The sequence below is a fragment of the Cucurbita pepo genome, chromosome 1 (assembly GCF_057944985.1).
Source record: "Cucurbita pepo subsp. pepo isolate OVF chromosome 1, ASM5794498v1, whole genome shotgun sequence".
Lineage (NCBI taxonomy): Eukaryota > Viridiplantae > Streptophyta > Magnoliopsida > Cucurbitales > Cucurbitaceae > Cucurbita > Cucurbita pepo.
Genome location: NC_141798.1, coordinates 2,491,287 through 2,502,054, shown reverse-complemented (window position 1 = coordinate 2,502,054; position 10,768 = coordinate 2,491,287). Strand labels below are relative to the sequence as shown.

Here is a 10,768-nt window from a genome sequence, read left to right as displayed (position 1 = left end):
TATAGAATTGATCAAAATTTAAATGAAAAAGGGCTTTATTGGGCTTTCATAGAAGCCCACGATCCCAGAAAACTCTGCACCGACATTGGCCATCGGCCCAGCCCAATTAAACCATTATAGAATCGACTGCCTAAAAAATATAGAATTTATCAAAATTTAAACTAAAATGGGCTTGATTGGGCTTTCAGAGAAGCCCAAAAGCCCAGAAAACCATGACGCCGACATTGGCTATGGGCCTAGCCCAAACCATTATAGAATCGACTGCCGAATAAATATAGAATTTATCAAAATTTTAATGAAAAAGGGCTTGATTGGGCTTTCAGAGAAGCCCAAGAGCCCAGAAAACTCCGACACCGACATTGGAAATGGGCCAAGCCCAATTAAACCATTATAGAATTTATCAGGGCTTAATTGGGCTTTCTTAGAAGCCCACGAGCCCAGAAAAGTTCCGACACCGACATTAGCTATGGGCCCAGCCCAATTAAACCATTATAGAATCAACTGCCCGCCATTCGTTTCAATCCTCTTCGTCTTGGTCATCGTTCCTAGACTCGGATTAGGGTTTAGCTTCACCTCCTTGTTGTTCTTCTTCTTCTACTTCCACTCTACACTTCCAGGGACCTCCTTCTTCGTCTCATCTCCGCCATGGACGCCACCAAGAAGCGGAGGATGGAAGAAAATGGCGTCGACTCCTCCGAAAATTCTTTCTTAAAAATTACCTCCGATGATGCTCGTAAGATCATTGATCGTTTCACTCCGGACCAGCTTATCGATATTCTCCAAGATGCTGTTTCGCGTCACACGGATGTCCTTGATGCGGTTCGATCTATTGCCGACCGAGACGTCTCCCAGCGGAAGCTGTTTATTCGGGGTCTTAGTTGCGATACAAGTACAGAAGGTTTGCGCTCTCTCTTTTCCGCGTATGGGGAGCTTGAAGAAGCGGTTGTTATTATTGACAAGGCGACCGGGAAATCGAAAGGGTATGGCTTTGTGACTTTCAAGCATGTTGATGGGGCTATACTGGCTTTGAAGGAACCGAGCAAGACGATTGATGGCCGTGTTACAGTAACGCAATTGGCTGCAGTGGGAATTTCCGGGCAGAATTCGAACGCTGCGGACATGTCGTTGAGGAAAATTTATGTGGCGAATGTTCCGATGGATATGCCGGCCGATAAACTGTTGGCACACTTTTCGCTGTATGGAGAAATTGAGGAGGGACCGCTAGGATTTGATAAGCAGACGGGTAAGTGCAGAGGTTATGCTTTATTTGTGTACAAGAAGCCAGAAGGGGCACAGGCAGCTCTGGTGGATCCAATCAAGACGATTGATGGAAGGCAGTTGAGTTGTAAATTCGCTAACGATGGGAAGAAAGGGAAACCTGGCGGTGGGCAGGATGGAATTCAAACGCCGGGGGCCGGTCAAGGGAATTTGCATGGAGATGGCATGCCTATGGCTCCTCCTTCGGCAATGCCTGGTTCAGGCGGACAATATGGTGGGCCGGGAGGCATGGGGTCGTATGGAGGCTTTTCTAGTGGCGTACAAGGGGGACAGCCACTGGGTCATCATCCGCTGAACTCCTCAATGGGGCCGGGTCTATCTTCTGTCGGTGGTCAGGCTCCATCTTCGTTGGGAAGCTCTGGCGGATATGGCGGCGGTCCATATGGTGGTGGGTACGGCGGTCCCGCGTCCTCAATTTATGGTGGTATGGGTAGTGTAGGTGGTGGTTTGGGTGGTTCTGCTGGTGGATTGGGCGGAACCGGGGGGCCATCATCTCTGTATAGGTTGCCACAGAGTTCGGTGGGAATGCCTTCGGGTGGTTATCAGGATAGTGGGCATTATAGCATGTCATCAGCATCTGGGCACCCAAATCCGCTCCATCAACAGGCGGTAACATCACCGGCGCCACGTGTTCCGCCTGGAGGAATGTATCCCAGTGTGCCACCTTATTACTGAGGTATTCTCGTTTTTATTCATACTGTAAATTACTGCATGAAGTGTGATGGTATATTAGTCAAATCATACCCCATACCGTGTTCTGGTTATCCTTATTACTTTGCTTTTCCCCCTCTGCGTGACGGTGTTTAATTCCAGTGTGATCTTCCGATACTAATTTTAGTTTTATCGCTATCAGCATTCGGGCTTACCGTGCACGCATGTTTTACCTGAAAATCTATGTTTTTTTGGTTATTTCACGTTTAGTGTTTTCTTTTTTCCTAGCTTGTTAAAGTTTGCTTTAGTATCATCTGGGTCTGGCTTGTTGTCTGCGTGAATATTGTGCATCAAATATCATGCAGTTCTCAACAAAACCATTTCTTCTAGATACTACGAATATGGACTCTCTTTACTATCACGTCTTGTGATTTTTTTATGTCAATATCCACTCTTGATTTATGTTTTTTGTGTTTTCTTTTTAGGCGTTTCATTTTCACCTTATTCTGGACATTTTGTGCTTGTGAAAGTATTTATGTTCGTGTTGTCATTATTTGTGTTGGATTCCATCTTCATGCAGTTACACTTGTTTATGAATTATGTTGTTGTAACCTGGAACATATATGTGAATGCGATTCAGTCCTAGAAAGTTTGAGTTTTAGCTGGCATATTTCCTACACATTGCTTCATTGTGCTTCTTCTGCTTGCCGCACATATACACAATTAATTATCCCTTTGTTAATTCATATTAAGTTCGTTTGGGAAGTTGGTATTTTTAGAATGTTTATTTCATGTTCTGATTGTAATTTTTTGTTGTATATCTTTATTCACTGCTAAAGTTGATTATGTTTGGATTTTCTGTTCTCAAAATTGCTTAGATGTGGAACTTTGTAGTTTCATGGAGCATTTTTCTCCATTTACATTTACTAACAGAGGAAGAGAGTGTTTGTTTATAAATTGTTTCTGGACATTTAACCAAGAGGATATGGAAAATGGTAGTAGGAAGTTATTCTTTCTTCATTTGCTCCTGATGGAAATTAACCTTGCTCTCCTACTTGTCCTTGCCCGTTCATCCTCTCTTCTTTTACCTTACCATTTAGCTTTGGGGAATGAAGACATTCTCATCTTCTATTCTCTGTTATGTATATATTTTTCTCGTACATAATACCTGCCTCTTATCGTGAACGTTGCAATTGTTCTGCAGTTTATCCCCTTCCTTTTTTTTTTTTTTTGTTTGGACGACAGTTCATCACCTCCCCCAGCTCATATTATGTGGCCTAGGAATGTCAGATTTTCTTAGAGTATTGGTTTCATTTTCTGAGAGAAGTTGTTGAATATGTTTATTTACTGTTGAATTAGATTGTTTATCTAATTGCAGTAATGAAAATCTTGCCTTTGTTGTTTACGGGAGAATATTACATTGTTTATATGAATGTAGGGAATGTAGGGAGTGTGGGGAGTGTTAGTTGTATTATCTAGTTTATTTGAAATAATGTTTAGTCATCCTCTAAGAAGCACGGATATAGATACAAGACATAGATACAATGCTACACGTCCTTTTTAAAAAAAAAAATTTGGACACACACACGTTTACTAAAATATGCATTACTTTTACTAAAACACACACACATTTAAAAATATGAGCTTGATGTATTTTCCTCTATAATTTTTAATGTGTATATGATAGACTTAACAAGTCTTTGATACATGTCTAACAAATGTTTGACCTGTATTGACTTTGCACCGAGTGTCCAACACATGTCCAACAAAGGTTAGTGTGTCTGACATGTGTTGGGCAAACATGCTAGGCAAAAAAAGGTGCAAGGATCCGACTTTCTAGACCTAGACCACCTAGGGTCATTGCCGAAAAGGTTTTCCATTATTTTAAAAGTGAATAAAAGTAAAAACATTTACGTCAAAATGAAAAAGAGTTTGTTTGGGGTACTCCTTTAAATCCAATAGGTGCACCAAGTATGAAACAAACAAAACAAAGATCTTATAAGAAACAATGGAAAGCTCATTCAGATCCTAAGCAAATAGAAAGCTCATTAAGATCCTAAATAGTCACAAATTCAAAATTGAGTAAATAAGCATAAAGACTCTAAACCCTTGACAAGCTAACAATTTTTCTCGTCACACCCTCGGTACACCTTTTGCCTTTACTTGATTATGAATTCATAAGATGGAGGAATTTAAAACTGTTCAAAATTTGACCAATTTCCATAGACACAAATGAGTAGTTGTCCTTACAATTTTCGTAGAGTACCCTAATTATCTAAGCTGTTAGTTGATGATCAATTTCCATAAACAAAGACTGAATGGCCTTTAAGCTTATGAATAAAATCCTTTGAACTTCGTGGAATAAGTCCCATGCATACAAGTGAGCAAATGCTAGAAGTTATATCACTCATCTTATATCAATCAACACATGCAAGATCTTATAGATGTTTCAAAACATCATTTCCATGTATGCACAATCAACACAACAATCACTGAACAAATAATGCATGCATACGTAGCATCTTAAAACAAAAATGTTATCCAATAAGAAAATCACGTCAAATGATTCCTAGCAGCAACACAAATTTTCCCATGACTTGCACAAAGTTTAGTCCAATCCTACAACAAATTCTAAATTTTAACCCTGAAACCTAGAGAACAAATACTATTGTAACATAACAAACCATAATCAAGGGCTTAGAATATTTAACGAAGATAATTCTTATCTGAAGATTGGTTTCTCGTCCCCAACGATCAATTAACTCCCAACACAAGAGACTAAGATTTATCCCCAATGTTTGCTGCGTACAAATATTGAGCCCTAACACACAAATCTCATTCAAAATGCCTAATAGTGGCCCTAAACCAGAAAAAAACTGATGTAAAATCATCAAACTGAGTGAAAGAAAGTGAAAACTGCAACTTGGATTGAAGAAGCGGTTGAACCAAAGGAAAATAATTAGACAGGTGAAAACCAAATAAAATTGAAGTTTGGAAGCATCTTGAACCAACGCTCTCTTTGAGCAAACCTAGCACGGCCACTCACCCTCGTCTCTGCTGTAGCGATGGTGGTAATGACCACCACTTCGAAAGACACTTGTGTGTGAGACGATGTAAAGCGACAATGAAGAAAAACTTGATCGTGAGGTAACAAAATTGATTGATAACCACGAAAAGAAATCGAACAAAGAAAAAGAATTTATTGTTGTCAATCCTCATTTGCTTCCACTGGCGACGATGGTAAATGTTGTGGATGTTTGGGCAAAAGTAGTAAACCCACAAGTGGCAGGGCGATAAGTAAACAAAAATTGTAAGGATTGTGAACAAAATTGAGGACTAGAACAATCAGTGTGTAGAAGCCAATTCTGAGTTGGACTTGTGAACCAAGCCAACAATGCAATCACCAAAGTCGATGATGCAAGTTTGGCTTTTCCTTGGGTCTTGTGTGGCTTAAATAGATATAATTAGATATTTTTTATAAAAAAATCCCAGTTGTTACAATAAGTGTCCTGTTCTCTTAAGAAGCTCTTGGTCTGTGACTTGGTTCTCTTGTACCTTTTTTGTTGATGTAAGATGTATGTGCTCGAGTGTACTTGTTGTAGCATTGTTAAAACTTGTTGTAGGAAATATGTTGGTTTACCCTTCTTTTGGGTATTTCATCTGTAAACATGCGTATTGGTCCACTATACAATATCAATGCTATCACGCCTTTATAGTTTTTATTGTTAAAAAAATGCTTTATAATTTCAGAGTTTTGACTAAATCTGCTGTATTTCCCTTTGAAATATTTATCTTATTATTAAGTGGTTTTCGAGTAGGGTAAAAGATTGTTTTAACATAATGTTTGAATTGTTTGCTATCGCTTAGCATGTCCTTTTCTTGTATGATTGAGTGTAGTGATGAATTTAGTTAAATGGGTTTCTGATTCAGGTTATGATGTTTGTTGGGCGCAGATGCTTTATGTGCTCTGGTGATTGCGTTGATTGCAGACTGTAACTCTGGTTTGATGAATGCATTAGCTTTGCTTGTGGCCTCTGCTGTTTAACTGCACCTTTGAGTTGTTCATTGAGAATTATTGGTAGTCAAAGAGACAGAGTTAGAAAGTTAGATAATTTTTGTACTCTACCCAATGACTTAATTGTGCTATTTGACTTTTCTACTAGTAGTAAATTTAGTATTATATGAGTACTATTCGCTCTAGTTACTGTAGTTCTTCTGCTTTCTGTTGCTTTCAAATTATGTGGAGAATCTTTTCCCTCCCGACTACTCATTATGTGGCTCCGCCATCTTGATTTGAGTATGTCAACCTGCTTGAAAGACCTTGTATTTTCTTTGTCGTTGCTTTTCTGCTGGGAACTTTTGAATCCTTTGCAGTTGTTGGTATCAAGTGCTTTCTACTTCACTTCTCTTACTTGTCATGCCTTTGAATTGATTTCCTTCTATCGCTACTCTCTGTTCTTTGTGATTCTGTTACTTTGTCTGTCCATGCTGTATGGATCCACTTCTATTGCTGCTCTGCTGTGTGCATCTGTTTTGAAGAAAGTTGTTGGCAGCACAAACTTTGTCAAGCTTGGATTTGTATGGTACTTGAAGCCCTTTTTGTATCTCATCTTTAATGGTTAAGGGTTTTTGATTTATGGATTGTAGAGATGATATTTTCATCTTTGAGCTGTGACTTTTCGTTATATCTCATTGATGATTTACTGCATAATTGTGCTGGATGCTTCAACCAAATACATGTGTGCACGGTGATGGGTTGAGTTCATTTTCTGTACAACCAATTGCTTGCTTAGTTTTCTGTTCGGTAGTTGTCGTTGGCTTGGTTGAACGGTGGATTGTGTATGTGTGTTACATGGAGCCCATTGCTTGCTTAATTTCCCTCTCGATCTCATGTAATTTTCATGAACTTTTAAAGCAAGGAATGAGGTTGTGAGTTGAAATCGAATCTTGACTTGTTTCCCTTCATTTTGTGAGTTGTGTTTTGTGGGGTATGAACTTGTTATATAGTTCATATTTAGTTGTTAAAGATGTGTTTGGTTCACAAATTTGGTAAGTTCATTACTTTTAAATTGGTTTGGTTTGTGTTATAATGGATTCGTAAGAGCTTGTTTACAGAAATTTTTGTCTTGTTTGCAACTTGTTAGATGGATTTTAGTAACTAGTGGAGGTGTTGTTCTCAATGTTTTCAACTTGTGAGAGAGATTAGCTGTGTTTTGTCCTAAATAAATCTGAATATCTGGCTTCTAAATCTTTATCAGCTTCTGTCTCTCATACACACAATATTTGGCCTTTTTTTTGTTTTTCTGGTGTGTGTATGGTGGTGTATGAAATGGCAAATGGGCATCAAAACCATCCCACTGAGCCCCTGCTTGGAGGACTTAAAATCGGTCAAGAAGACTTGAGGTACAACCAATTGAACTATTGAAGCCCTTTTAACTTCGAAATTATGTAAGTTTATATCCATTTTGATTCTTGTACTTGACGATTATTCGTCTCCCTAATGACTCGGTTTCGAAGGTTTCGAATGTTTAATTATTCAAGTTCGTAATAAATAGTAATATAATGAAAAAGAAAATGGCTTTATTTGTTAGATATTTATTGTTCAAAAGGAAAAAATTTAAATGTTCAAGGTGTGTATTTATGTCTATATGTGCAAAGAAGAAATTGATATATCTTTTTTTTTTTTTAATTTATATATTTTAAAAATGTTAAATAGGTTAAAAAAAACATACATAATTTTAGATTTTAAGAGACTTATTAATTGATAATTTTAGAATTTATTAAATACTTTTTAATAAGTTTATGTACCAAACAAACAAAAACCTGAAAATTTTGGGTTTTCTATTTTTTTTTTTTTATAAATAGAATTCAATTTCTTATTGTGTTTGATTTGAATTATTCTATTTTGTAGAAATTACGTTTAAATGCAAATATTTTCATTTTTGAGAAACATTGAAAATAAATACAAAAAAAAAAAAGTACCCGATTAGTTTTAGTAAAAAAAATTAATTTCATAGATATTAAAGTAAATGTATTGAATAAACTTGATCTATTTTTGTAGATATAAACAATTTATTATTTAAAGAGTATTTAAATTATATCAGAAAAAAGAAATAAAAAACAATGCGAACATGAAATATACCCATTTCTTTTAATTTCCATTTTTACATGGAAAAAGAAATCCAAATTACAATCGAGCCCTTGGCCTCGAGAATAAAGGCAAAAGCACTTCGATATGATCTGAAGAAGAACCCCTCATTTCCGCCAAAACCCTCCTCTCTGTTGTTTTCTTGGTATCGTCGCTGTTCTTCTACGTGGAACCATGAAGGCCTCAATTCTCAGATCTGTTCATTCCGTCGCCTCGAGGTCCTCTTCGTCGAAGCACCTCTTGACCCGTAGCTTTGGGACTGAATCAGTGCCGGAAAGGAAAGTGGCCGTGCTTGGTGCCGCCGGTGGGATTGGACAGCCCTTGGCGCTTCTCATGAAGCTTAATCCACTTGTCTCCCAGCTTGCTCTCTACGATATTGCTGGTACTCCTGGTGTTGCCGCCGATGTTGGTCATGTTAACACTAGATCCGAGGTAAATCTTATCATTTCTCTTTTTTTCTTCTTGTACGGTTATAAATAGTTGTGTTTTTGGTTTGTTGATGCCTCTGTTTGAGTTGCAATCGATCTGATTTTGATTCGGTTGATTTCGATTGTTGTGCTTTTTGCTTGTTTTCTGCTTCAAAATTTAAGGAAGTTTATAACTCGGGTGTCTGCATGTTTTTGGAGTTCCTGTTTTGTTCTTATTCGTTCATGCCAACGGTTTGAGCTAATTTGTTTCATTTCTCTCCCTCTCTCTTTCTTTTTTAATTTTTTTTTTTTCCATCTCTTGATTTCGTCGTTAGATCATTGTTCACTACAAGATTTTTCTGTGTAGGTTACTGGCTACGTGGGTGAGGACCAACTCGGTAAAGCTTTGGAGGGATCTGATGTTGTCATCATTCCTGCTGGAGTTCCAAGAAAGCCCGGCATGACCCGTGATGATCTCTTCAACATCAATGCTGGCATTGTTAAATCACTTTGCACTGCCATTGCTAAGTACTGCCCCAATGTCAGTACCCACCACTCTTATACTGAGATGCAAATTCTTTAATTTTGTTATTTTTACTTCATTTTGTAATCAAAATACGGTTTTGCAGGCTCTTGTTAACATGATCAGCAACCCCGTCAACTCAACTGTGCCAATTGCTGCTGAGGTTTTCAAGAAAGCTGGCACTTATGATGAGAAGAAGTTGTTTGGTGTTACTACTCTTGATGTTGTCAGGGCCAAAACCTTTTATGCTGGGAAAGCAAATGCTCCAGTAGCTGGTATAATTCCTTGCTAAAATTTTATGCTTGAAATTTCTCCGTTAATTTCTATTTACAATGATGAAAGGTCAAATTTTATTGCCTGACTATTGTTATACGCTTGCAGAGGTTAATGTGCCTGTTATTGGTGGCCATGCGGGCATCACCATTCTTCCACTATTTTCTCAGGTACTTCCCTTCTTTTTACAAATATGCTAGATGTATAACCAGTGTTCCTGCGTGGGGATTGCATCGATTGCTTTGAATTTGAGGGGTTATAGCCTTTATACGGTGCATCTGATTGTCACAGGCTACCCCAAAAGCTAATTTGTCAGATGAGACTATTGTTGCTCTCACCAAGCGAACTCAAGATGGAGGAACGGAAGTTGTGGAAGCAAAGGCCGGCAAGGGTTCTGCTACATTATCAATGGCGTAAGACTTTTTACTTGCTGCTGAATTATTTATCAGAAGTTGATTTCCTCAACAGCCGGGGCTTCTTTCATCATTCTCTGTTCTTATTTTCCTTGCCATGTCAATAATGCAAGTAAAATTTTAACATTTTTACTGCTTCTGGCAGCTATGCTGGTGCCCTTTTTGCAGATGCTTGTCTCAAGGGACTGAATGGGGTTCCAGATGTTGTGGAATGCTCGTTTGTGCAATCAACTGTCACTGAACTTCCATTCTTTGCTTCAAAGGTAATTGATTATGTTCTGTTTGGACTGCTTGTTCCTTCTAGCATATTGTTTGAGTTGAAACTCATTAGAGTCCAAATCTTTCGACACCATGAATTATTGTTCATCACTTTGAATTTCTTTTATAAACAGGTGAAGCTTGGAAAGAACGGAGTAGAGTCAGTTTTGGGTTTGGGCCATCTCTCAGACTTCGAGAAAGAAGGTTTGGAAAAGCTGAAGCCCGAGCTCAAAGCTTCAATTGAGAAGGGAATCGAGTTTGCCAACAAAAGTTAGGTGGTGGTTGTATTATTTACAATCCGGACAGGTATCTCTTGCCCACGTTACCATAAAACTCATCCATTGTTTCTTTTCTCACCCAACTGTAACTGATGATGCTGCTCACGAGCAACCGGCTTTACTTTTTTTGTTAGAGTAGTTCATTTCCCTCGTATAAGTTTTATCAATAATTCCCGGTGTCATATTTTTGAGGGATCTCTATTAGAATCTTCGATCTTTAATATGAAGAATCGTCCGACCATTTGGACTGAAACAGTGCTTGATTGGTTGGGTTGGGTTGGGTTGGGTGGATTATTTTTAGGTCGTGTTCAATATGTGGTCTTGGCGTATTTGGTTGCTAAAGTAACTCATAGGATGTTAAATGTTAAGCCGGTGGCTACCATGATTTGAACACATTCTCTCGTAAAATAGATGATCATATTCATGATTTAACATATAGACGTCCTAAAAGCAACATTTTTAGATGAGTAAGGCCCTACTATAAAGAATCATTTCATAAGTGTGAGGATTAAGCATAGAATAAACTTAAAAGTTCAGGG

The 10,768-nt window shown here is 38.0% G+C and overlaps 2 protein-coding genes across 4 annotated transcripts; both read left to right on the top strand.

The window, feature by feature from the left end:
• The first annotated feature begins 518 nt into the window (after positions 1-518).
• Positions 519-6,335, top strand: LOC111799147 (UBP1-associated protein 2C). Of its 3 annotated transcripts, none has more exons than XM_023682566.2 (2): positions 519-1,954; positions 5,883-6,335. In XM_023682566.2, exon 1 carries the CDS (start codon positions 646-648, stop codon positions 1,951-1,953), a length of 1,308 nt encoding a protein of 435 aa, XP_023538334.1. In that variant the 5' UTR covers positions 519-645; the 3' UTR covers position 1,954; positions 5,883-6,335. The 3 variants fall into 3 exon arrangements, with proteins under 3 accessions (XP_023538334.1, XP_023538342.1, XP_086973888.1); XM_023682574.2 differs by having other exon boundaries at positions 5,860-6,335; XM_087117762.1 differs by lacking the exon at positions 5,883-6,335 and adding an exon at positions 2,415-4,096.
• Positions 6,336-8,160: 1,825 nt separating this feature from the next.
• Positions 8,161-10,482, top strand: MMDH1 (Lactate/malate dehydrogenase family protein). Its single transcript, XM_023682584.2, has 7 exons — positions 8,161-8,509; positions 8,852-9,025; positions 9,114-9,282; positions 9,389-9,450; positions 9,572-9,693; positions 9,839-9,956; positions 10,086-10,482. Exons 1-7 carry the CDS (start codon positions 8,252-8,254, stop codon positions 10,224-10,226), a joined length of 1,044 nt encoding a protein of 347 aa, XP_023538352.2. The 5' UTR covers positions 8,161-8,251; the 3' UTR covers positions 10,227-10,482.
• Positions 10,483-10,768: the final 286 nt, after the last annotated feature.